The sequence below is a fragment of the Quercus lobata genome, chromosome 12, assembly GCF_001633185.2.
Source record: "Quercus lobata isolate SW786 chromosome 12, ValleyOak3.0 Primary Assembly, whole genome shotgun sequence".
Classification (NCBI taxonomy): domain Eukaryota; kingdom Viridiplantae; phylum Streptophyta; class Magnoliopsida; order Fagales; family Fagaceae; genus Quercus; species Quercus lobata.
Window position 1 is genome coordinate 33,177,565 of NC_044915.1, and position 27,884 is coordinate 33,205,448.

The 27,884-nt window shown below is 33.6% G+C and overlaps 1 protein-coding gene and 1 pseudogene across 3 annotated transcripts; both read left to right on the forward strand.

The window, feature by feature from the left end:
• The first annotated feature begins 672 nt into the window (after window positions 1–672).
• Window positions 673–8,506, forward strand: LOC115970555 (annotated as a pseudogene).
• An 8,543-nt stretch (window positions 8,507–17,049) lies between these two features.
• Window positions 17,050–27,371, forward strand: LOC115971319 (glutamate--cysteine ligase, chloroplastic-like). Of its 3 annotated transcripts, none has more exons than XM_031091173.1 (16): window positions 17,054–17,223; window positions 18,360–18,706; window positions 19,455–19,605; window positions 19,845–19,952; window positions 21,732–21,824; window positions 22,470–22,553; window positions 22,831–22,899; window positions 22,985–23,055; window positions 23,175–23,243; window positions 24,562–24,655; window positions 24,802–24,891; window positions 24,985–25,065; window positions 25,301–25,393; window positions 26,138–26,218; window positions 26,293–26,362; window positions 26,936–27,371. In XM_031091173.1, the coding sequence occupies exons 2-16, from the start codon at window positions 18,369–18,371 to the stop codon at window positions 27,022–27,024; spliced, it is 1,581 nt and encodes a 526-aa protein (XP_030947033.1). In that variant the 5' UTR covers window positions 17,054–17,223; window positions 18,360–18,368; the 3' UTR covers window positions 27,025–27,371. The 3 variants fall into 3 exon arrangements, with proteins under 3 accessions (XP_030947035.1, XP_030947033.1, XP_030947034.1); XM_031091174.1 differs by lacking the exon at window positions 17,054–17,223 and adding an exon at window positions 17,230–17,321 and having other exon boundaries at window positions 26,936–27,306; XM_031091175.1 differs by lacking the exons at window positions 25,301–25,393; window positions 26,138–26,218; window positions 26,293–26,362; window positions 26,936–27,371 and adding an exon at window positions 25,184–25,289 and having other exon boundaries at window positions 17,050–17,223.
• Window positions 27,372–27,884: the final 513 nt, after the last annotated feature.

Sequence of the window (27,884 nt, forward strand, 5' to 3'; positions counted from 1 at the left end):
CCGGCTGGTGCATCTGTTAAATCTGGTGGAAACACATATTTTAAGTGCAACTATTGTGATATAGTTTTTATGGGATCCTATTCTAGGGTTAAGGCTCATTTATTACAAATTTCCGGTAAAGGTATTAGAGCATGCCGTAATGTGTCAAAGAGCCATAGGTTGGAAATGCAGCGAATGCATGATCAAGTTGAGGCTAATAAGTTAGAGCAAGAACAGAGAAGTCAAATTCCCTTACCCCCACCTCCCCCAGGCCGTGGGATACCTATTTCCCCATTTCGGAGACAAGAAGGGAGTGATAGTAGTCATAGTACAAATCCGGTTGATGCTAAGAGGAGGAAGGTGACTATGAATACTACTTTGGAGAAAAAATTTCAGAATAATGCTAGACATGATTTAGATAGTAGAATTGCTAGGATGTTTTACACCGGTGGGCTTCCGTTTAACTTTGCAAGGAACCCACATTATTGTAGTTCCTATGCATTTGCTGCTACTCATAGCATTCCGGGTTATCTTCCTCCTGGATACAATGCTTTGAGAACAACACTTTTGCAAAAGAGAAAGAGCTCATGTTGAAAGACTCTTGAAACCAATTAAGGACTCTTGGCTTGAAAATGGTTAAGTATAGTTTCTGATGGATGGTCAGATCCACAAAGGAGGCCTCTTATTAATGTTATGGCTGTATCAGATGGGGGTCCAGTATTTATAAAGGCAATTGATGGGTCAGGTGAGTTCAAAGATAAGCATTACATTGCTGGGGTGTTGAAGGATGCTATAAAAGAGATTGGACATGAAAAAGTTGTCCAAGTCATCACTGATAATGCAAATGTGATGAAGGCTGCTGGAGCTCTTATTGAGGGTGAGTATCCTAAAATATTTTGGACACCTTGTATTGTCCACACTCTCAATCTAGCTTTGAAGAATATTTGTGCAGCAAAAAACACTGAAAAGAATGAAGTTACATATGAGGAATGTAGTTGGATTACACGTGTTGCTGATGATGCATCCTTCATACGTGTTTTTATCATGAACCATTCTATGAGGTTGGCAATGTTTAATGAATTTTGTCCATTAAAATTGCTCCAAGTTGCTGATACTAGGTTTGCTTCGGTGGTTGTAACATTGAAAAGGTTGAAGTTGATAAAAAGATGCCTTCAAGCCATGGCTATTAGTGACCAATGGGCTTCTTATAGGGAGGATGACGTTGGAAAAGCTCAAAAGGTGAAAGATATGATTCTAAGTGATCTTTGGTGGGATAATATTGATTATATCCTTGAATTCACGGCACCCATTTATGATATGCTACGAATAGCCGACACAGATAAGCCTTGTCTTCATCTTGTGTATGAGATGTGGGATTCCATGATAGAGAAGGTGAAAGCAGTGATATATCGACATGAAGGCTTGGAAGATGATCAATATAGCTCATTTTGGGTTGTGGTGTATGATATACTCATTGATCGGTGGACTAAAAATTCTACTCCACTACATTGCTTGGCTCATTCCTTAAATCCTAAGTAAGTACATTTATTATCTATTTTCCTTAGTTCACCCTTTAGTAAAACACACATTTGATCTATATTTGTTTTTTAATCTTTAACTAGGTATTATTCCATTGAATGGATTTCGGAGAATCCAAAACGCATCCCTCCACATCGGGATCATGAAATTTCTATGGAAAGAAGCAAGTGTTTGGAGCGATACTTTGAAGATGAGAATGACTTAACGGTGGTGAAGTATGAGTTTGCTAAATTTTCAGGAGGGAGGTTTCCTTCACCAAGTGCCTTGACGGATAGGTGGACCTTACTACCTTTGGTTTGGTGGCAATACCATGGCTCCGCATTTCCAACTATTCAAACCCTTGCCCTTAAACTTCTTGGACAACCATGCTCATCCTCATGTGCTGAGAGAAATTGGAGCACGTACAAATTCATTCATTCCTTAAAAAGAAACAAAATGGCTCATGCATGCGCTGAGGATTTGGTATATGTGCATTCTAATCTTCGACTCTTGTCAAGGCGCAATGAAGAGTACATACATACCGCAACAAAGATGTGGGATATTGCAGGAGACTCTTGGAATGAGAGCGACATGCATGGAGGAGCTGGAATTCTTGAGAATGCAGCTCTTACACTTGATGAGCCAGAGTTGGAGGCTATAGTTATTGGGAATGTTAACACTAGTGCTACTACTAGTGAAAGTGAAGTTCGAAGTGAAGCTATTGATCTTGAGGATGATGATATTTGTGTTTGATTGTCTTGTTAATTATCTTTTATTTTGTTTTAGTTTCAAACTTATGAGTTGTATTCTAATTTTCAAACATCATGGAATGTTTTAGTTTCAATCTTGTGGATTATATTTAATTTATGAACATCATGTTTTAGTTGTTATCTACTATTGCTCTTAAATTTGGTATTTGTTTATATAATGTGAAAAAGTAAAAGTATGCTTAGCAATATATTAAACATATATTATAAAAATATTTTTAATAATTTTTTAATAGCCGAGTCCTGCCGCACCCGTACCCACCTTTTTCAAAAATTGCCGAGTCTCGCACCCGCACCCGCACCCGAGTCCCGAAACGCACCCGTGCTTCATAGGTGGCAGCTTTTCAATAAGAGTAGCTGCTTGGAATGCATCATCAATGACCATTCCTTCAGCAAGAATTTCAAGAACAATATTCTGATACTCATGGACTTGTTCCATGATGGGTTTGTCATCACTCATCTTATAGTCTAGAAACCTACCCACCACATATTTCTTAGTCCCAACATCTTCAATTGAATATTTCTTTTTCAAAGCTTCCCAAATTTCTTTTGCAGACTTATAAGAGCAGTAGATATCGAATAAAGAGTTTGACAGATAATGCAAAATATGACCACAACATATGCGATTATCTTTTTCATAAATCAAAGCATATGCAAAACGTGCAGGTTCAGCCATATTAGCAGGGACACAATCATCAAACAACACATAATTCACACGGATTGCTTCCAAATAGAATAACATACGTTCAGACCACCTCTTATAGTGATTTCCATCAAAAGGCTCAAGTTTTGACATATCCAAAATAGCAGACATTTTGTTAATTAATAAGAGCAAAAATTGCTTCTTTAGATTGTTGGAAATAAAGTTTGAAAATTGCCCAAATTAATTAACAAATACAAAGTAGATTAGAGATATAAGATGAGAGTGTAGAAAGATATAAACTTATCGATTTGAGCCAAGGCACGAAACTTAATCCGTTGTCCTAAAGAAGCAATTTCGCCCCCACTGGAATGACTCCGTCGATGCAAATGGCTCAGGCAGTCGCTCTCCAGGATACAACGGTAGTTCTATTAATGTGCACTTGCTTGGGTGCTTGTTGTTAGGTCTACAAGCTAAATCAATCTCATCAAAGAGGACCACATATATTGTCAGCATGGACGAGTCCCTCATTCCTAAACCCTTCACTAATCATCACAACTAGTACTCGTCAATCATCACCATCACTTGTGTATGCGTATCAATCATCACCATCACTTGTGTATACTTTTCAGCATGTTTTTAGTGGTTTTTGTGCTCTCGTCTCTTTGTATGAACTAGAGGCTCTAAAAAAAGTCGCTGGGGTTCATCTCTGCTATAAAGGATAGGAGTCTCATTCTTCATACCACTCACACACGCACCTAATTTTCTCAACCTCAATACTTTCACAGGTCTATGGCCTGCTTCGAATTATGGTGAAGACGTTATCGTTGGTGTCATTGACTCTGGAGTGTGGCCAGAAAGTAAGAGCTTCAAAGACACTGGCATGCCTCCAAAAGTTCCAAAAAATGGTAGGGAACGTGTGAGGTGGGACAAAATTTCAATTCCTCCATGTGTAATGCAAAGCTCATAGGAGTCAGGTACTTCAATAAGGCTCTAATTGGAAAAAAAAATCCCAACATTAAGATTGGCATGAACTCTGCTAGGGATACTAGAGGGCATGGGACACATACTTCTTCTATAATCGCTGGGAATTATGTAAACAATGCAAATTATTTTGGTTATGTTTCTGGAATAGCAAAGGGTGTTGCACCACGAGCTAGGCTTGCAATTTACAAGGTTTCTTGGGATGAAGGAAGCTATGGCTCTGATGCTCTTGCTGCTATGGACCAAGCAGTTGCTGATGGTGTTGACATAATTTCCATCTCTATGTCCTCTCGTGCAAATGAAGTACCACTACATAGGGATTTTTTGGCAAAAGCTGCATTTAGTGCGTTGGAGAAAGGGGTGTTGGTTTCAACTTCGGCCGGGAATAAAGGGTCATTAGGCAATGAAATCATACGCAATGGATACCCATGGGTCTTAACTGTTACAGTTGGCACCATTGATAGTTGATATGCCGGAACTTTGGCTCTAGGAAATGGTTTCACCATTACTGGATGGACCACTTTCATTGGCATTGCAGTACTCAAAAACCTGCCACTTGTGTATGACAAAAGGCTATTGGCGTGTGACAAGGTCTTATCTAACATTCTTAATGGTATTATCATTTGCCATGGAGATCGTCCTCTTGCCTATCAAATAGAAGGTATAGCTAAGTCATACTCATACGTATTGGGAGCTATATTTAATAATTTATTACCAACAATCCTATATCATCTGAAATAGAATTCATGAAAGAGACACCTTGTCCTTGTATGGTAATTACATCAAGTGATGGGGGTAGCTCTAATGGAATATTTAGAGTCTACTCAAATGCCCTCGGCTACCATGACATTCTCCCAGACCATTACAGGGATTAAGCCTGCACCAAGTGTAGTTGCTAATGCATTAAGAGGTCCTTCCAGATTTCCAGGCATATTGAAGCCTGATGTAATGGCACCTAGTGCACTAGTTTTGGCTGCTTGGCCTTCAAATATTGAAGTAGGTACAGATCGGAAACAAAGAGCTTTACATAGTGACTACACTATTTTGTCTGGAACATCTATAGCTTGCCCACATGCTACTAGTGTGGCCGCACTTCTAAAAGGTGCACATCCATACTGGAGTCCTACTGCTATTAAATCTGCCATTATGACTACTGCTGATGCATATGATAATACTCATAATCCAATAAAGGATAACAATAATAATTCAATTGCTTCACCTTTAGCTATGGGAGCAGGCCAAATTCATCCCAATCAAGCACTCGATCCGGGTCTAATCTATGATGCAACCCCACAAGACTGAATTTCCTATGCTCTATGAACCTTGATGAGAACAAAATCTTGAGTATTACTAGATCAAAAAAATATGATTGCTCAAAGTCTTCTTCTGATTTTAATTACCCATCATTTGTTGTTTTAAACTGTCACAATAGAACATCAATAAGTCAGAATTTTCAAAGAATTGTTACCTATGTAGGAGACGGTGCTACGACTTACAAGGCAAATGTCACACTGCCAAAAGGTTCAACAGTTACAGTTTCACCAACAACGTTGATGTTTAGAAATAAGTATGAGAGCAGTCATATACAGTTACTATAAGATCTGAAGAGTGGAGAAGTTTCATTTGGTGCACTTACTTGGGTTGAAGAAATGGAAATCATACAGTGAGAAGTCCCATTGTCATATTGCCTTATTCCGATGTATGTTATACTCTTTTTTTTTTTTTCAAAAAACAAAAGGCGTGAATATGCGACGATTTTCTAATGTATCAACTAGATATAAATCATGAATAAAAATGCTTTGACATTATTTATGTTTAATACTTAAAAATCTCTCTCTTTCCTTCTTACTCTTATAACCAAAATGACTTTCTTGCAAGCATAAATAAAAATATCACATACAGGCTATATATAGTTGCAATCATTTAATGTGGATGAATTATAGAACATCCAACCAAATATAAAATATGTTAAGATAGCTGGATTAAATTTTCATGTCAAGTTCAAAGAAGTAAAAACTACTTTTTTTTAAGCAAAAAAAAAAAAAAAAAAAATGGTATTTCATGCGTGCATTTGAACGTTAACCACAAGTTGTTATGCAATTGGATGGGTTACAACTTACAAGTGCCACCACTTTAACGCATTGTACAAGTTACCAAATAATGTTAGCTTAGAATGATATTGGAAATACTACCCATTTTTACCATATAAGCTTTACTACCAATATTTCCTCAACAACCAAAAAAAAAAAACTTTACAAGCTAATTTATCACTAATTATAAAAAAAGTAATTCACACATTTATTTATTAATTGTTAAAGTCCATCAATTACATTCATTGTTATATTAGTTTCTAAACAATTTATACTAATGTGAGAATAGGAAGACCGAGCAAGTATATAATTGGGTTATGGGCCGAGCCCGAGGACGAAAAAAAGCCCGAGGATGGTCAAAGGGATTGTTAAGCCTGAGTCAATGGGCCAAGGATAAAGGAAGAGAATGGCGGGTCAGCTGTGGTTTCCGAAGAGCCAAGCCACCTCGGGAGAGCTTTAGAGAGGTAACTATTTCGAAAAGATAAGGTTCAAGTAAGGTAACAGAGCTAAGTCAACAATAAAAGAAGAAATATCTGGGAAGAATGCTGTCACTACCACATTAAATGCACTGCACCAAATGAACTAGCCACATTTATGGAGAAACGACACCTGAACAATGTCATCTCAGCTCACAGCTACTCACAAAGCTTCCAAGAGGCTCTGATGGGATAAGCATTCAAGGGATTTTTTACGAAATCAACAGGTGAAAAGTTGGAATGGAGGACGTTTTCTTGTAAAATTCATTCTCTAACAAATATATTGTTTTGGGCTTGTTGGACTATCATCCACTGCTCTTGGTGAGCTGAGATTCAAACTCTAGTCCTTACAACTAAAATTTGTAATATATTTAACGTTTTTTTTTTTTTCCACTTAATTATCTAGGTAACAGAGTTCCACTTAAAATCTTCACAAAAAGACGGCCAGAAATATTGTAATAAAAATCTTTGTTTACTCATTTATAACACGTACATATGAGCACAAATCAAAGTCTCTCAAAATCCAAAAGATATTAAAAAGATTCAACTAGCTGTTTTATGAAAGCCATAAAGGAGACAGTTCTAAAAAAAATGGTTGAACCTCACCGGAAGTAGCACGTTTTTTTTTTTTTTTTTTTTTAATGAATAGAAGCAGCGGTTAATATGGTAAAAAAATGGTTAACTGATATGCAACGTAATTCCAAATTGGAATCAAGTACAATACTGCCAAAATCTTATGGAAGGAAAAGTTGAATTTCTCACAGCCTTCCTACAGACAAAGATTTGTGCCGATTGACCATTAGCAGTAATCTCGATCTAGGCCTATGATTTATTTATTCTCCCCCAATAGATTTCAGTCCGATGGGTCTATTTCGGTTCATTCAGACTATTTTAGTCTATTCTAATCTACTTCAATTCTTTCTCAAAAAAAAATAATCTACTTCAATTTAACTTGGCCCATTTCGTCAACTTCAATCCCTTTTTTTTTTTTTTTTGAGAAGGGACTTCAATTCATTCAATTAAACTTTAAGATCCGTTTAGTTGGAGGAGTGAAAAAGTAGGAGAATTAAAAATAGTGAGAGGATGAAAAAATGGAAGAATAGAAAAGATTTTAATTTTCCTCATTTTTGTATATTGGGAGTGAGAAAGTGGAAGAATGAAAAAAGTAAATTGATATAAATTTACTCATAAAGCTTTGTTAAAAAATGATGCCCAATTGAAACAAAAATGTGACAAATAACCAAAAAAATAATACAATCACCCAAATTTATTATAAAATAAAAATCACTTCTAGAAAAAACAAATCATCTCTAAACCAAAAAAAAAAAAAAAAAAAAAATGAGAACAAAAGAAACACTTAACAAGGGTACTGAAGCCTAGGAAAGTAAATGAAAAAAATATATAAAACTTATTAAATTTGAAATAAAAAAAAAATTAAAAAAACAAACAAACAAACAAACAAAAGGTATTGAAGTGAAGAAGCCCATGTCATATTTTTCCCACCAAATTTTCTTTCTATTTTTGAAGAGAATATTTTTTGATGGACCCAAGTGGGCCCACCACACTATCATTTTTCCCTCTCATTCTCTCAAACAAACATCTTCCAAAAAAATTTACCTCCTCATTTTCTTTTTCTTTTCTTTCTCTTTTTTTCTTTTCTCCCTAAAATTCACTTTGAGGGCGTTTGGATTCAGATGAATCCTGCGTCCACGTTTCCAATGCTGCGATTTCTCCTTCTTTTTTTTTTTGGCTCGCATTTGTTGACTTTGGGGGGACAAATTTTACTGTTATGAACAGTAAATATACTGTTCACGCACTGTGCTGATACTGTTTACTCATTAAAAAATATTAAAAATGGGTCTCACGGTACTATTTACATATTTAAAAATTATTTTGTTACAGTGTTTTCAGTTTTCAGTTTTCAATTTCAACAATAATAAGCTCAACCCAAATAGACCCTTTACTGAACACACCCTGGGGATGATTGCTATTGGCTATTGCTAGTCCTAGATTGTTATTGGATTGTTTGGATGACAGTGGATGATGAGGTGAGGTACATGCTGAGATGAGCTCAAAGTCGGTAAAATAATAGAGATACTTTTGGATCTTAAAAAAAAAAAAAAAAAAAAGATATACTTTTGGATTGTTCCGACGGCTAGTGGATGCTGAGGTAAGCCCAGGCCCGAGACTTAAACCCTTTATTAGAAACAGCCCCAATTTCCAACTTTGCTAGTATGCTCCTTTTTCGGCTGAAAGTGTGTGGTCACCATCACGGTTCACGAGCTCATCAAGTACACTGTACAAGGGAAAGGCATTGTCTTTGTCATGGAAATTGGAAAAGCAAAGTACAACTGTTTTGTGGCCACGGTGAGAGGCGTATTTACTTACACCTCTTTTTTTTCATTTTTTTTAGTTTTTTATTTTTAAGGTTGGTGTGTCAATGGCTCTATGCTATATAACCATTGAAGCATGATATTTTTCACAATTTTACGGTATTTTTTACAATATTTTTTTATAATTTTAACGTGACAGTGTAATTAATGTAGAAAAAATAGTAAGTTTGTATGTACATGATAAATAATCACTCATAATTTATCATGTTAAAGTTACAGTAAAAATATTATGTAATAATTTATGATCCTAAAACTATCCCTAATATTATCTTGAAAAACTACTATTAGTAATTATATATGTTAAAGGATGAATGAAAATAAATTTGACCAGTTCCCTACTATCTACTCATTAAATAAAATAAAGAGATAAGTACAAAATTATCAATATATGAACAAGTGACAATCTTCAAATTTTAGAACTTAATTTGTCGACACTCATATCATTCATAGGCAAGGTTGTTAAAATTATGATACAGATCCATAAGCATCATTATTGAAATTGCAATCAAATCAATGAAAAATAAACCCAATAGAGTGGAAAAAGTTTTTCGGGACTATAAAATATAATACTCAATAGACCACCATAAATAAACTACAATCAAATTTATAAAAAATAAAAATAAAATACAATCAACAAAAAGGGGGATAATGTTTCAATAGATAACTTCTATATCTTTGCTCTCTCTTCATAGACCTAGAATTGATTGATTAATGTCTTTTCCCAAATGAAGATTTTTACCAATCACTTTCCACATAACTTTTTTGCATAAATTTTGAATTTGGGGTCTGTTTTTCCATTTAAAGCTCCCAAATAGCCCAAAAATATAAAGTTTTTTTCTCATTTGAATTTTGCTTCGTAAATAAAAGTTTTTGTTTATATAATTATCTGGAACTGTAAAATATTAATTATTTTATTTTTATGTGAATCAAACAGTACAAAATATTTTTTATCTTATTTTCAATGAAAAATTATCTTATAAAATAATATCACTAGATACCAAACAAGTTTTCAAGGCTGGAACTTGGAATCAATTGAAAAATAAGTTATTTATTACAGAAAATATTTTCTACAGAACAAGTCATCCTCCCAAAAACATTTTACATTGAAACAGTGCAATGAGAGAAGCAAAATTAACCTGTAATGACATATAATGTTTTGGTTTTTGAGTTTAAAAAAGTTTGAATTTTGGTTTCAACCGGAAGGCATGTGATAGACTAATAATGTATTGGCTTCAAAGTGAGAATCTTCATATTCTTAATTCATGTGCTATGATTCTCAACAACAAAAAATAATAATAATAAATTAATAATCATGTGCTGTTTGCATATTTTATTGATCTCATGATTTAGCTTAAAAAGATAAAACTAAAACAACTTCTCTAGTGCTGAGTGCTGACCGACTCGTTTTAAGGTTTTTTTTTTTTTTTTAATAAAAATTTGTAATAAGAAGATTTATTGAAAATAAACATACTAAAGGAACTCTGCCTTTTGAGTTTTGGCTCTCAAAAGTAAAAATAAAAACTAGACACATTTCTATGGTCCTATGTATTCTATAGAATCTATACCTTCTCATACTTATCATTATAAATAAATAAAAATTATAGAAAAGACTAAAAAAAAATTACTAAAATAACTAAATTTGGAGAACATCATCTACCAAAACTAGTAAAATAAAAAGGCATTTCCTCTGACCAGACAATATATGCAGACATTTAAAAAAACAGATTAAGATCTTGTGCAATACTTAAAATATTGGCATATTGCACCCGGTACAATAGTATTGAGATTTAAAATTGTAAAATTTAACTTTCAATATTCACCATTAAATAAAAAATTAAAGTTAAAAAAATTAATAATGTAAAAAAAATTGTAAAAGAAGAGGTGCAATTATTGCACCTCACCTCAATTCTACAAAAACTACTGACTCTGGAAAAAGAAATGGGTCCTTCCACATGTTGAGCGTCCTTAATGGCACATGGTGTAATTGCCCCAAAGGAAGAATTGTCACTGAAAGTAGTTGCCGTATTACAATTGAACCAAGCATCAATATGTGTGCAATATCTGATTTGTCAAAATTCTTATCAAAATTCTTATTTAATAAAAATATATCAAATGGTGTAATATTCCTTGGTTAGGACTTATTAAGTGTCTTCTATAAAAAAAGACTTATTAAGTGAATTAGTCTATTGGGTAGAATCTTTCTCAAAAAACAAAAAAAACAAAAAAAAAAAAAAACAACGTATATTGTGTAGAATTGCATTCAATTGATTGATTCAGAACCTAGCATACATTGAAAACACTCCATCTGGGTGTGCTAGACAACAAGATGATAAATTGCTGGTTATTGGGTTTTTTTTTTTTTTTTTTTTTTTTTGAAAAGAAGTCCATTGAGGCCAATTTATTCAAAATTGCTACTTATCATGATTAAGTGAATTATAAAAAATGTGGATTTCAGTTAGTTCAATTGATAAAGTTTCAGATTTTCAAAAAAAAAAAAACTGATAAAGTTTCTAATTATTTAATAAAAGATTTGAAATTCAATCTTCGCCTACTTTAAAAATTTATTGATATCTTAAACTGATGATAAAAAACTACTATTATAAAAAACAGATGCTATAGATTAGAGCTCTTTCTAAACACACACACACACAAAAAAAAAGGTAAAAGATAAAAGGTAAAAGGTAAAAGGTAAAGGGCTAAAAAGTCAATGAAAGTGACAAGTCATATATACGACACGTATGAACCCAGCCCAAAAAAAAAAAAAAAGAATACGACATGTGTGATGACAGTGTGAGAACATTGTCATTACACAATCGCAAGGAAGGATAGTATAGGGAATAGACACATTCAATCCTTTTTTATGGTTTTTTCCTTTACTCCTTGCAAGTGGGGAATTTTTTTTTTTTTTAGTGGATTCCAAAGGAAGCAATATCATTGAACTACATAAAAACATCCACAATATCGACAGGGGCTTGATCCTTATGTTTTGGAAACAATTTCCACATGCAAAGTCCTTTTTCTTTTTCAAGTACAGTTTGGAAATGCTTTAAAAATTAAGTTAAAAGTTATGTTCTTTTAATTTTAATTATTCATTCAAGGATATTTCAGTTAGCTCAATTGGTAAAATCTTTGATAGTTGAATGAGAGATGTGAAGTTCAATCACTGAGTACACCAAAAACTTATAGGTGTCTTGGTTTCATCAAAATCAGACATTATAAGTTAAAATTCTCTCAAAAATAAAAAATTGTCCATTCAAGAAAAATAGCTATAAAATTCCAAAATGAATACTTTTCTCTGCATTTGAAAATTATTGCCCAATAACACAACTAAACAAATGTTAAGTTAATGATAGACCGAAAATATATTGACCCTTTTGGCAAATCAATTAATTAATTATCCAAGTTAATTAATTAAGTCAATCTAACATGCAATAGCGTGGTAGCACAAACAAATCACCAAATAACTAAATGCAGCAGAAAATAAATTTGACACGGGTGATTTGTTTACAAATGGGAAAAACCACCGAAGTAAAACCTCACCGGGTGAATTTAAGGTCACCATTCCCGATAATCCACTATTATCAATAACAAGTAGTTATAAGTAAAAGGAATCTCAATACCCAAAATCAACCTACACTTGAATCCTTACCCTAATACCTAATTGAACTTGTATTGTAGCAGCAATCTCTCCGTTCAATGCACGAATCCCAGTACGTGACTAACCAATGATGCACGAATCTCAATACGTGACTAACACACCCAATCGGACTTGTATTGTAGCGACAATCTCTCCGTCCAATGCACGAATCCTAGTACGTGACTAACACACCAACTTGAGAAATATGTTGGCTGCAAAGTTTTTCAGTTCATCAACAATAAAGATCAGGAAGCTCCTTGGTCACAAAACTCTTGACGTAAAAATGCGGTAGCTTGTACAAAGAATATGATGAACTAGAGCAATTTTTGTCTCCAGTCACAATATGCATGTATTATCACTTTGCATTATCTTGTGATAGCTCTTAAAATAATCCTTATATATATCTAGAGTCGTGAGAAAATAGTGATAGCTCTTAAAATAATCCTTATATATATCTAGAGTCGCGAGAAAATAAACCCTACATAAATACTCAAGAATATACATGTAATCAGATCTAAAAAACCTGATTTCGTAATTCTCGATAGATACATCTTGTGTCGAGTTATAGCAGTAATTCTCGATATAAAGAATTTTGTCGAGACTTTTGTCGAGGTTTAATAAGCAGCACATTCTTAACTTGTTCTTGGTCAAATTTGCATGGCTTCAATTCTAAACTTGAACACTTGTTTCTTGAAGTACTAAACTCATCATAGATCTACCCAATTACAAGTAAAGTGCGTTTTGTCAAAGGATTAGTCAGTTACATAATTATGTCCCTAATAGTTAAGAAGACTTCTTTTCTATCATAATAAAGTTAAGAAAAAAAAAAGGATACATTTTGCAATGAAAATGATTATATGCAATGTTCTTTTTACCAGTCACTAACTTGTGCAATGCGCGAAAAAAATGTTTAATACAATATTATGACTGTGTTTGGTCTAAATATAAAACTCAATAATTATGATAATTATTGATTGGGGAAATTCAGTTAACCCACCTGTGGTTTGGCGAGTTTTAACTAAGCCACCTGTGTTTTAAAAAGTGTCACTTAACCCACTTGAGGTGCTTTCCATTAGACCTCTGTAACCCACTTCTCCCTTTACACCAATAAAAATAGGGATAAATGTGTCTTTTTTATTGTATTTTATGTCTCTCTCCTCTTTTCTCTCCTTCTTCTTCTTCTTCATATAAAATATAAAAGAAAAATATCAAAAAACAAGTCAAGATAAAATTTGTTTCATCATTTTTCATATACATAATTAGCACAAAGTTTTACGAAAGAAGGTAGACAAAGCAAAAAAACCCTCTCTCTTTTGTTGGGTTCTCTAAAAAAACCCAGATTTGCAAGTAAAAGAAAAATCTGCAAAAAAAAAAAAAAAAAAAAAAAAAAAAAAACTAGCAATCTAGCAAATCCAACACCACAACCAACTCACTGAACCATCAAATCATAGCCTCACCAAACTACCACCTCCAGCACCACCACTACTGTTAGTCACTGCCCAAAACCCCAAACCGGGATGCAAAAACAAAGAAACAAGAAAAACCCATCAAAAAAAATCTGCAAAAAATAATAATAATAATAATAATAAACAAAATAAAAATCACCTAGCAATCTAACATATCCAACACCACAGCCAACTCACTGAACCATCAAATCATAGCCTTACCAGACTACCACCTCCAACACCACCACCGCTGTTAGCCACCGCCCAAAACCCCATACTGGGAAGCAAAAACAAAGAAACAAGAAAAATGAAATCGTGAGATTGGTTGAGCAGTAGAGCAACCTGATTGTCTAGATTGGCTGAGATCGAAGCAGCGGAGAGTGGTGGATTCAAATTTTATGGGGTTAATGGATTTATGGGTTCGAATTTTCTGGGTTGGTTTAAATTTCCTTATGGTTGGTGGGTTCAAATTTTGTGGTTTTAATGGATTTGTGAGTGTAATGGTTTTTCCTATTGTGAGTTGTTATGATTTGGCATATTTGTTCTATCTATGGCTTCAAAAGAAGATGGAGAATCTTTTGGGTTCCTTTCAATAAAAAAAAGGGTTCCTTTTTGTTTTCCCTTGTTGTTTGGGTTCCTTTTTGTTGGTAGTATATACATCAAGAGGGAGCCAATTATTGCGTTGATTGAACAAGATTCAGGTCACGATATGGGATTTGGGTTTGAAAATTTGATTTCTAAGATGGTGAGAGAGAAGTTGTTCTTCAATATGTTACTTCTAATTCTGTTTCTATTGTAGTTTATATAGTAAATGAGATTTTTTAACAGAAAGGGCAGAGGTGGGTAATGGGTGTCTAACGGAGGTCACCTCAAGTGGGTTGAATGATAATTTTTAAATCACGGGTGGATACTTTTAAAATGGACCAAATCTCAGGTGGATGAAGTGCAATTTCCCCTTATTGATTTGTATTTATTATGTGTTTTTTTATTTTATGAAATTACATATTTTTGTATTAAATATTAGGTTCCATTAACGGGAGTCCTTAGAACATTTGTTAATAGATAGCCTTACGAAAGTTTTAATACCACTTTAATGAAAAATATAAAAATTGCCAAAAAAAAAAAAAAGTCACTTACTTTTTCATTTTTTTTTCATAAAAAGTTTCTAAAAATATTTTTCAAACCAATACCTTTAAGGTATTCATTAACTTTTTCCTTAAACATTTATTATGATTGTGTTTATATATAGAACTATTTATTATCTATATTATCTATAATAGGGAGACAATACTATCTATAAAAAGATTCCCTTTTTCGGACTAGAATTTTATGTGGTTCAGAAATACCACTAGACCCTATGTTTAGTAGGGACAAAATTTGAGGACAATTTGGTAAAAATATATTTTCAATTCCCTGTAAAACGCCTATGAAATAGGGCACTCTTCTACTAATCCATGTCTTCAAAACAAACTTATCCAAAAATTTAAAAAAAAAAAAAAAAAAAAAAACTTTCTTAGTCTACTTTGATATTTCCCTCAAGAACACATTTCAATTTTTTTTTTTTTTACTTTATTAAGACTCACTAGTTTCTTTTATTTAATTTTTCTGACTTTTTTCTTTCTTTTTTTTGAATTTCTGATTTCCTTAATTTCTAATCTCATGTACACTATATAAAGAAGATATGGTTTGCGAAAATTACCATTGATGGTTTAAATATAGAATAAAATTTTAATTCAATAGAAAAGTTTAGAATAATGATGAGTAGAGTTGTATATGGAATTGATTATGTCTGTATTTGTACATGAAATTATATAGTCTACTATTTGAATAAAATACAATGTATCAAGATTTTAATGGGTGGTTTAACTTTCTATATAGAATGAAATTTAAATTCAATTAAAAATATATATTAAAATTGGTTTCCTTATATTAGTTATAGACCATATAGACTGATTATAGATGAATAATGCTAGTTAATATTAGTAATTATTAAAATAATCAATTTGATTCGATAAAGTTTGCCCAGGAAATTGGTTTCAAACCTGTAATTTTTTAGGATGATTATGAACTGGTTGTCAATAGACTCAATACTCTTTGTAACAGTAGCATGTTAAACTCAGGTTTTAAGCACTTAGTTAACGAAAATTTTTCCCTTGTAAGCTATTTTCAAAGTTAATTTTTCTCTCATATTATTAAGTAAGACAATTCAATATTACATGCCTTAATTAGGAGATTATTAAGTAAGGCAATACAGTATTATATGCTTTAACTAGGACAGTAAGATTGTTTTTTTCTTTATTAGTTTAGTTGAAATCTATGCCACCATATGTTGAGAGTGTTGCAATTGCTAATTTACCAGGTTTCTAAATCTTTTGTCCCACTTTTCCTACTCCACTCTATACTCCACCAATAAAAACTTACCATGTGTTTACCTAATTAATTAAATACTACTATTAATTAATAACAGTAGTATTAATAAGTCAATAATGATAGTATTTAATTAACTAAGTGAACATATGGTAAGTTTTTATTGGTGGAGTATAGAGTAGAGCAGAAAAAGTGGGACAGAAGATTTGAGCTCATTTACCAGTACCCTAAATAATAACATGCCAATATTCTTCTCAAAAATTAAACTCAAAAGGCAAATACTAAAAAAAAAAAAAAAATCCAACTCTATTTTTGTTCTTAAAATGAGAAAGAAAATATAAATGGTATAAATAAAAAAGAGTAATGTTAGAGAAACAAATTTTTTTATAAAAATTTTTACTAACCATTGATGTTGTGAGTGGTTATTGGTAAATGAAAAAATGATGTCAATGATGAGTCTAAATGAAAACCAATCTTAATGGTTGGCCTAGATGAAAACCACTGAGAAACTAGCCGTAACAATCGGTCGTAAAAATGTTATAAAATAGTTTGTATTCAAGAATTTTTTTTATTTTTTATTTTTTATACTTTATCAACACTCACAAGTTCTTTTATTTAAATTTTTTTTTTGAGTTTCTAAAAAAAAGAAAAAAAAAAAAAAAAACTTTAGAGTGATGACGTGTCAGCATACTAGACAAGTGGAGCACCAAAAAGGTAATGTGATGCCGCACTATCCAATTCTCAATTTCCTTCCAGTCCCCACAAAAAACCTTTTTTTCCCTTTTCAGCCACGATGAAAGCTGAAACTTTTGCATTCATTCGTAGACTGACTCTCTCTCTCTCTCAGTGAAAACAACAACAGCAACAACCAAAAAAAAAAAAAAACCCAGAACAATCAAACCCCAGTCAGCATATCAGAGGCCTCAGGTATCTTTTCAATTCTGATAAAGTCTCATACTTGAAGGGTAACCCTCCTTATGTGCTGTACAAACTAGCTCATCCTAGATTCATTTTCATTTGTTTTAGTAAGTGGAAGTCTTTTCTGTTTTTTTGTATGTTAGTCATGTTTGTTTGATTTATGTGTAAGGTTTTTGAGTAATCATTATTAGCATGCTAACTTCTGGGTAATTGTATATATATAATTTGTTGAGTTGGAATTTTTTTTGACTCTGAAAACTTTGATGTGATATTGATTCTGCTTTCAGTTTTTTTTGGTGATTAGTGCATAAGATGAATAGAAATTGATCTGGGTTTTTGTGGCTTTCAAGTATTTTTTGTAGGGTTATAAAATCATTGAAATTTGACTTAGGGCAATTCTATCAGGCAAATTTGTCACCTTTTTTTTAAAAGGAAATATGAGGGCGGTTCAGTGTTTGATTGGAAACAATAGGTTTGATTCAAATATGAGGTTATGTAAGAGCTATATGCTATGAGAGAAATTGAAAAGAATAATGAAGTAGAGAATCAAAACTCTAAATTTACCACCTTTAAAGTGCAAGAGCTATATGCTATAATTTAAATTGGTATGAATGGGATGTTAGTGTAAGAGGCTTTATGGGTTTTGTGAAGTTGTTTTCTGATAAGTAATGGATTATGTGAATAGAGTGAGGATTTTTTAGGATGTACTATGAATTTTCAAATGGCCAAATTGTGCTTTATATAACTTTGTGAATATACCCTATTGCAATTCTTGGGAACCATCATCACAAAGGATAATTAGAACTTAAAACTGAAGCCTTTCTTCAAAATTGATTCCATGTGATCATGCCTTATGATGGTACCAGTATTGACAGGATATTTTGTTTCAATACATGAAAAACACAATGGAACAAGTCAATTTACATGATATTTTCCTAGATACTCAAACGTTCTTGATTGAGTTGTGTCATAGAATTGTCTGGTATTTTTACTTTTTGGGCCAGTGGCAGTTTATTATTGCCCCAATTACTATAATAAAATTTTGTTAGTTTTATATAATTATAATCATTTAAGTTTTATGGTGGATGGTGGCTAGTTTTGGCATTTTAAGTTGTAATTGAGAAGCTGTGAATGTGTGTTGTAAGGGGCACGCAATGGCACTCGTTTCCCAGGCAGGTCCATCATATTGCATCCGCACTGAAATAATAAGATGTAAAGCTGGGAACCATGCGGGATTTAGCATGACAAACAATATGGAGGCATCAAAAATGAAGGAACTCTGTGCTGGTTTCTTGTCATTATCATGTAATTCTGCCAAGAAGGCACAAATGTTGCATGTAGATGGTCCTGGAGTTGGTTGCAAACGAGGTCATCGAGTGATTGTTGCAGCAAGCCCTCCGACTGATGATGCTGTACTTGCTACAGAGCCATTGACGAGACAGGATCTCATAGATTACCTTGCCTCTGGTTGCAAGCCCAAGACAAATTGGAGGTAAAATTACTGATTCTACATTATACTTTAATCAGAATGTTGTTTTTTGCTATCTGTCCTACTCCAACAGATAAAATAATATCTTGAACTGTTTCTTTTTTTGCAATGCACTATGTTTCTGAAACTAGTTCATCATATAACATGGATATTGTTTTTTGGTGTGTGCTTACACACACACACACACACCTGAGTCTCTTGAACCCACAACCAACACCCCCCCCCCCCCCCTTCCTCTCCTCCTCCTGCATGCTTTGCTCTTACAAGGGGAGGAGGTGTGGTTCAAGCTAGTGCTCATTGGAACATTATTTGATTGATTATGGATTCAGTTATCCATTTATTGCAGCCTTTTTGGGACCGTTTAACTCCCTTTGGGCCTTGGACAGATGATCATGTGATTATTCTTGTGAGCTGTGGAATTGATTATTTTAAACTTTATTGAATCAATTGGCAATTCCTTATATTATGTTAAAAACCATACAATCAATTGGAATCATCTGATCTGTTCTGAAAGTTTTTATGCTTTTCTTCATGCAATATTGAAGAAGAATATTTTAATCTAAAATGTCCTAATGTGAATTATGTGCTACTTATTTTCAGTTAAACTTTCTTGAATTCAATGTGCTAAATTGTTTTTATTATATTTGGTTCAGAATTTCTTTGGTTAGAAAATCTTATTATTTCCTTCTTCAAGAGCCATTTCTTATGTCAATGCTTCGAGTTTGTTAACATAATCATATGGTCATCGCAGAATAGGAACAGAACATGAGAAGTTTGGTTTTGAGTTTGGAACTCTACGTCCAATGAAGTATGAACAAATAGCAGAGTTGCTGAATGGGATTGCTGAAAGATTTGATTGGGAGAAAGTAATGGAAGGTGACAAAATTATAGGACTCAAACAGGTAAAATACTTATCTTGTTTAGGTATCATATTTGAACTTTGCTTATGTTGTCTATTTTATCCATGTGAAGTTGTGAACAGTAATTCTTGAGAGTTATTTTAGAGAAGGGACAGTTTCAAATGTTGTTTTCTCAAAATCAATTCTTGTAAAGAAACTAGCAAAAAAATTTTCATTTGTTGTTGCATTTCTCCAAAACCAAAAAAATAATAATAATACAATTTAATTTTTTTGTGGGCCAGGGGAAGCAAAGCATATCACTGGAGCCTGGGGGTCAGTTTGAGCTTAGCGGTGCACCTCTTGAAACTTTGCATCAAACTTGTGCCGAGGTTAATTCACACCTTTATCAGGTTGGTGAACAATATACCTTGTCATAAGCAAGAACAGGTTGTGGCAGGTTTTCAAGTAAAAATTTCTGTTCAATTTGAAGTCTAGTGGTCATCATTATCGCCATCTTCTTTTTCTTTGATCTCAATATAGCTTCTTTTATTCAAATTGATATTATTATACAAAATAACCTCTTGAATTACTATAGTAATTGATGAAATTCTAGTTTTCACTTCTCATGTTTTGCTTCCATGGTTAACTCGATTCCTTTGTGTGTTATGTGGTGCATGCTTGCATTTTTTTTAGAGCCATGAGATATCAGTGGTGAAGCTCAAATTCCAGTTTTTGAGAGTACTTTTTGTTTGGATGGCTTCTATGAACTCTTTATCTTTCTTGGGGTTTAGGGATACCCCAGTTGTTTCAGCACTTCTTGTGGTGCCTGGGCACTAGGGTTCAAACCCCATCAACCCCCCTCCCCCTATTTACCTATAAAATTAAAAACCTTTCTTGAACTAGTGGAGTTAATTGAATCTCTAAATCTTAGGAATGAATCTGAGTTTCCAACTTGTATACTATATATGTACTATTGTCTTCAATGATATATATATATATATATATATATTTTAAAAGGTCACACCCCACACAAGGCTCCCACTTTTGCGAGGTATGGGAGAAGTGGCAGCCTTATACCAATTTTGGAAAGGTTGATTCATGGACTTGAACCTGATACATATTGCTTGGGGGAGTGGGACACTTGCCAATGCACTAAGGTCCTACCTCTTTATTTCTCCAACAATATAATTAAAAAAATGTATCAGCAAAAGCATAACTTACACCACTTGATAAACTCCGTTCATGCTCTTCTTGTTCTGTTTCTCCGGTACTTGCTCTCTAAGTATCATTCCTTTATGTAGTCAATGCACATGCTATCTTAGAAGTGCTTTTTGACTAGCCACGAAAGCAACCTATTTGATTTTTGTTTATATGGTGGAAACAATTATCAGACATCAAAAAGGGCAACTAAATCGACGTAATTGTTTTTTTTTTTTTTTTTTTGAACAGTTGAAATATATATATCTCACAAACTAAGAATCTGTGCTTTTTGCTGTATTAAAAAAAAAATGTTATTTTATCTATTGAGGACAATGAGGAAATGCTTCCAGTGTTGAGTATATTAATTATTTTGGTAAGGTCTTCTCCTGGCAGCTGTTCACCACTTCCAGTTTTTTTTGTGGTCTGTCCTCTAGCCAATTAAGATTTCATTTCTTTTGTCAAGACACGTGTCTTTTTGTGTCAGGGCCTGTGAATGCCATTATTCTTTTTGTTAAAAAAAAAAGGGGGTGGAGAACTGTAATGTGGTCTATATTGAGTCTGTGATAAACTGGCAATCAATATATTATTATGTAAGATTAGATATGGTGTTTAATTCTTTAATGAAATTTGTTGCTTATGAAAAAAAGGATATAGTCTTTAATTCTGAATCTGTTTTGTATAGTGTTCCCTTATGCTATATGTTATCAACTAGAGATACTTCTGAACTGATCTTAAATTGAAGTTATGAGTACAATTTCTAAGACTTTGGATGCTGCATGTTCAAATTAAATATCTTTTATTGTAGCATTCTTTCATTATCTTTGTCATCAGCATCATTGTTTTTCATTGTCTTTGGCATCATAACCTTGTATAGTGCATGATTAAATTTGAACTTAGTGGCCTTTTGCCTTATTTTTTCGGATTCATGAAAAGTGTCTATTGTATGCTTTTGAACTTATCATTTGTCTTCAAATGCTACATTTTAATAGGTAAAAGCTGTTGCAGAGGAAATGGGAATCGGATTTCTAGGAATTGGTTTCCAGCCTAAGTGGGGAGTTAAAGACATACCTGTAATGCCCAAGGTATTTTTAATCCTCTTTCCAACCATTTCATTTGGATTGAAAAGTACAGATTCAAGAATTTGATTAAAAAAAAAAAAAGGCTGCAGTTGTTGAAAGTTGCCTCTTGGACTGAATTAGTAGAAATAGGACTGTGATCTGTCTTTAGCATGTGGCTATAGTTTAAAGTTATTTGCAATGAAGAATAAGAATGATCATAAAATTTGGTCCATTTAATTTGTTAATAGTGTTTTATATCTTCTTTTTTGGTTGGAGGAGGAGAAAAAAGGGGGGGGGGGTGATTGTTAGCCATAGTATTCATATCGTGTGGTGTCAACCTGAGTCAATATATTTTACTTTTTAAAAGCTTGTTTCAATCGAAGCTTTGATATCTAGAGTGGCATTTTTATATATTGTATAGTTAAATATAAGGGGGAAAGAAAATTCAAGAAATGATCTTGTTAGCTTCTACAGAATATCAGAGCATTTGACTGATACTCAGAGTCCCTGACCGAATTTATAGTTAACAGATATATCAACAAACTTCTCTTTGTTAGTTCCTGTCCAGTGATTGGCCATTTTATAATGCGAAGTTTCATGGTTCTATAATTCTTTTTTGCACTTTGGGCACTTAAATTAATTGCATACTGACAGAATGTTTTGGTTCAGGGAAGATATGAGATTATGAGGAATTACATGCCCAAAGTTGGAACACTTGGACTTGATATGATGTTTAGGACATGCACTGTACAGGTGAGATTAATGGTACCATGTTAGCAATCAGGTCATTCTAAAGCACACAATTGAAGACTAGCACGGTTCCATAAATTGAGATGAAAAGGAAACCTTCTAATTATTTTATTTGGCTAGGTAAAGACATGAGGGGATTTGAACCCCCCTACTTGCCCACCACTCTACACTAATGGAGGGTGGATGTGCCACTTGGCCTAGAGGCTATTGGCCTCTAATTCAAACTCTTCCCCTCTTTTTTAATGAGAAATTGATGCATATTAATGTTGATATTTTTTAGGTTAATTTGGACTTCAGTTCTGAAGATGACATGATCAGGAAATTTCGTGCTGGTCTTGCTTTGCAGCCTGTGAGAAAAAAACTATTGTCCTTTCTGTTTTTGGTGGAAAATCGTCTAATTTTATGTCTACTTACTAGTTTTACTGATGAAACAGATTGCAACAGCTCTATTTGCAAATTCACCTTTCACTGAGGGAAAGCCAAATGGTTATCTCAGTATGAGGAGGTTTCCAACAGTTCTCTTATAGTTGATGCCTTTCATATCTACTATTTGCTTCCTCCAGGCTTCTGTATTAATTTGGTTTTTTTTTTTTTTTTGGTCAATCTTTTTTCTTATCTGAATAGCCAAATATGGACTGATACTGATAATAATCGCACTGGCATGCTTCCTTTTGTTTTTGATGACTCCTTTGGGTGAGTTTCCCCTCTTTTTTTCTCTAATTATATATATATATACACACGCAGACACATACATATATTTATTCATTTATTTTAGATTGGTAAGTTGTGCATGCACCCAATGGATCTTGAACCCATGACCTCACCATCAACCTAACCCTTAAGGGAGGAGGCGGCAGTCGAGCTAGAACTCATTGGCCTCTCTAATAAAAACTATTTTACTTATAAATAAAATGGCAGACTAACATTCTCTTTCTGAGCTTCTTTTGAACTTTTTCTTGTATTGGACATTAGTTAACATGAATCATGCACATCCAGTTTCCAGCATCTTTGAAAAGACATACTATGAGAGTACTTCTGCCTATGCCAATATCTCTGTGCTTGTTTGTAATGAACAATTGTCATAATTGACTACTGCTCTGCTGAGTTGACTCAAAAGTCATAATTATACTAGAATATTTTCGCCTTTATTACCCATCAGCAATTCAAACAGAAATGATTTGAAATCTTGCTTGTTATTGTGGAGAAAGCCTACTAATGAACCCCATTCTTTTAGACCGACTGTATAGTTGGACTGTTGATTTGACTTAATGCTCTTTTTACCTTTTTGATTGCTGCTGTGTAAGGAATTGAGCTATGCTGGGATGCATGTTCATATACACATGCATGTAACTTCTGATTGTATCTTGATTTCTGCATCTGTTCACTGACTTTTTGGATTTTTACTGGGCTATTGCATCATCTCTTTTGGCATTTTACTTGGGACTGTTATTATGATAAAAAAAAACTAAGTTCTAAGTGAAACTTCATTTCAGCAGAAAATCTGGCTTAAGGTGAGACTTAAATTCGACACACATTTGTGCTTATGTAGAGTTAGCATTGTCCATTTTTCCCCCTTGCATGCAAACCATAGGAGAAGCCAAATCCCTTAAAACCATGCCTTTGGGGAGTGCTGATCTGACCACTGTAATTTACAACCAAGCAGTTCAGAAGTCCTGATTTCCTCTGATTGAAAATTTTGGAGTGCCTATCTCATACCACTAGGCCAAGAGTCCATTTGAATGATGTAGAGGGCTTAACCGCCTAACTGGTTCAGGAAATTACTATATTATATTATATCTTATACACACAAAAACACATATATCATATATGTTGAGAGCACCGGGGGAATGTTTTTTGGATTTCATATCCTGCTTTGTGAAGAGAAATTTTTTCTTGTTGAATGATAGCCAATTTTTTTTTGTTTTTTTTTTGTTTTCTAAGTCTGGCACTACCTGTTACTGCATTGAGTTAGTTTTATATGACCTTTTTTCTTTTCTTTTCTTTAATGCAGGTTTGAGCAGTATGTTGATTATGCTCTTGATGTCCCAATGTATTTTGTTTACCGGAAAAAGAAATATATTGACTGTACTGGAATGACTTTCAGGGTTTCCATCTATCCTTAAATCTTGTAACTTAAGACTTTCTGTGGCCATGCTCTTCCTACTCAATATATTTTTTTTCTTGACTGTTAAGTTTGATTTAAAGCCATTCATTTATTCTAGAAATATATTGGTTGTGTTACTTTGTGTAGGACTTTCTGGCTGGAAAGCTTCCATGTATTCCAGGTGAATTGCCAACACTAAATGATTGGGAGAACCATTTGACAACAATTTTTCCCGAGGTTGATACTTGCATCTCGTATTAAAGTTCTGGATTTGCACGTTTTTCAGCTTTGATCACTTAATGTATGCCATATCTTACTTTCTTTATTCAGGTCAGACTGAAGAGATACTTGGAGATGAGGGGTGCTGATGGAGGACCTTGGAGGAGGTTATGTGCTTTGCCTGCATTTTGGGTAGCTGACCTCTTTGACTGTTTAAACATAATTAGCTTGTCTGTAATCTGTACGTGTGCATAATAGCTTCCTTTGTACATGTCATTGTTTCAATTATCCTTCTTTTACCCTTATGCAGTTCCTTGCAATGTCACCTCAGATGTAGTTTATGTGCTGCTGTAACTTGTTTAGATCATGTTACAAACTGCTTCATTGCAACGATATCAGCTTATTGAGATTTTCTATCAAATGTCAGGTAGGTATATTATATGATGAGGTTTCACTACAAAAAGTTCTAGACATAACAGCTGATTGGACCGCAGAAGAAAGACAGATGCTAAGGAATAAGGTAGTAATAACTTTCTATACAACAAATGTCTATGTGTTCTCTCAATATTAAATTAATCATAATTAAAGGGGCTTGATACTCTATTGCAAGAGGCATACTTTATTACCTTTCATGCATACATTCTGACTTGCATTAAACAAGCCTTGTGCTGGATATAATAAGTTACTGGTTTGTTTGGAAGAGATACGCAATGTGGAGTGGTTGACACTTCCAGTGTATTGGGATTGGGTTGCAAATTTTCTGGTACTTATGCTTGTTATATGCTTCATGTTGCTTCTCTTGGAAATGTAATTCAAAGAAAGACTATCAGAATTGGAATATTATGCATAGAGCCAGGCTAATTCAAAAAGGCACCCTTTTGTGGCTTCTCAGTCTGGCTGAGGCGTGTTAGTAAAAGATCTTTTCAAGTTTTGAATAATATTTCTGACAGGTGTCTCAGATTTTCTCCTCCCATGCTCCCTTCTCCCCCTCTTCCTCTTCTTGTGACTCATGAGTTTTATACTTGATAATGTTCGTAGAGGTGGACCCACGGTTGTTGTTTGGTGCAGCCGTTTAGGGTTACGGAACTAGCTATTGTTTCCTGTTCAAAGTTTTAATGTTTATAGAAAAATTAAATTGTCTATAATTTTAATATATGTAATCACTTGCATCCTAGTCTATTCTTCTGTTTCTATGAAAATAAATGCCAATTACATCTTTCTACAGTAATCAAGATGGCAATCTAATTTCAAATATATTCAGTAGGTTCCAAAGACTGGTCTAAAGACACCTTTTAGGGATGGATTGCTGAGGCATGTTGCTGAAGATGTTGTACAGTTGGCAAAGGTATGTTGCATTATTGCGGTTCTTGCTGCTTTTATTAGATTTTGTTGATGTAAGGATGTATTCTTCTGCTGCAGGATGGCTTGGAAAGGAGAGGCTTCAAGGAATCAGGTTTCCTAAATGAGGTGGCTGAAGTGGTTAGAACAGGTACTGATTTAGGCCTCTCTCTTTTATTTATTCTTTTTCTCTGGAACTGGCATTTGCTACTTTAACAAGATCTTAAGTTTTTGGGTTACAAATCTTCATGAAGACTTCATATTATCTTTTTGTTAATTCACTTATTTTTCGGTATGTATGTATATAGGTATATATATGAAGTTATCTGTGTGCTGTTCATACACAGAGTATCGTGCCTGTGTTCTTATTGCTATCACATGAGTATACAAATGCTTTGTAGCTCAGTATCTACTACAGTTTGCTTTATCTATGAATATGACTTCAGATGATATTTTGGGTTTCTTATATGTACTAAAGAGTGCAAAAACATTAGAAGCATGTAAAAGTTTGGAGTTCTAAATTCCATTCATTTTCTTTTGTCCTTGAATACAAGAAATGTTTTTAGATCTTCCAAGTGTTCAGTCTTGGGAATATAAACATGATTTGGGAGATTTTCCTTGCAAAGACATCAGAATCCAACACTACTTTTTCAGAGGCAGTCAGTTATTGCCCTTGTGGTCTATTTTGATCTGGTGTCAATGATGGATGATATTCTTGTGGCAGGTGTGACACCAGCTGAAAAACTTTTGGAGCTGTATAACGGGAAGTGGGAACAATCTGTCGATCCTGTTTTTGAGGAGCTACTGTATTGAGGTGAATCAAATTCTTGTGGCACTTTACTGTGTTCATTTTGTATGAACCTTGATTTTTTGGGTGTAATCCTTTCTTTTTCAAGCTGGTTTTGGTTTATAATTGTAGATTTAGCATCCTAGAGGAATAAATTGTGATGTAAATCCTTGACAGGAGGCTTCTTATGTAATTCTCATTGAATATAACCAGATCAAACTCTGGTCACTCTCTCATAAATTATTACAAGTTGTTGAGAACATGTTAGCTCAGATAAATGAATTTGAACTTCCAAAACATTAACTGAATTATGTTGTATGATTGATAACAAGTATCGATATTTGATATGATACAAGTACTTGTAACACATTTATTTTTGGTCTTCCTTCAAAGACAGGTCATGTGCCTCTCTTGCTAACTTAATAGATATGATTAACCTATATACTCTGTTGATCTTTTTGCTAACATGGGTGTCCAAAGCTTTCTGAGCAACTGATTATTCCCTTGGATGTGTGTAGTCCTCCCGTTCCACACATACCGGGTAATTATAAGGAGGAATTCCTTGGGAGTGGCCGCAAAAATTTGCAAGAATAGCAACATAGGTTCCATACAATTAACCTCGTGGCAATGGGCCCCTAGGTCTGGTCCTTGGCAGCAAATTTCCAACAAGAATAAATCTATGTACCCAACCTACTTTACACATTTTTAACAACTTGCTGCGGTGGCAAGTTGTGATTGGTGGGTGAATTAAGTGAGATATCACTCTTTGCACACTCCAGTTTCTGTAAATTTTGGTGACTAATCCAAGTACCACAAATTTGTTGTATCCAACTCTTTAGGTTTATGCTTGTATTATTGACCTCTTAATTCTCATTGCTTGTCTTGG

Excerpts from the sequence above, each read along its gene's own strand:
- LOC115971319 (XM_031091173.1), top strand. The coding sequence starts at position 18,369 with ATGGCACTCGTTTCCCAGGCAGGTCCATCATATTGCATCCGCACTGAA. Across the intron at positions 24,656-24,801 it reads GTACTGGAATGACTTTCAGG|GACTTTCTGGCTGGAAAGCT; the intron begins GTTTCCATCTAT and ends TACTTTGTGTAG. Across the intron at positions 25,394-26,137 it reads GACAGATGCTAAGGAATAAG|GTTCCAAAGACTGGTCTAAA; the intron begins GTAGTAATAACT and ends TATATTCAGTAG.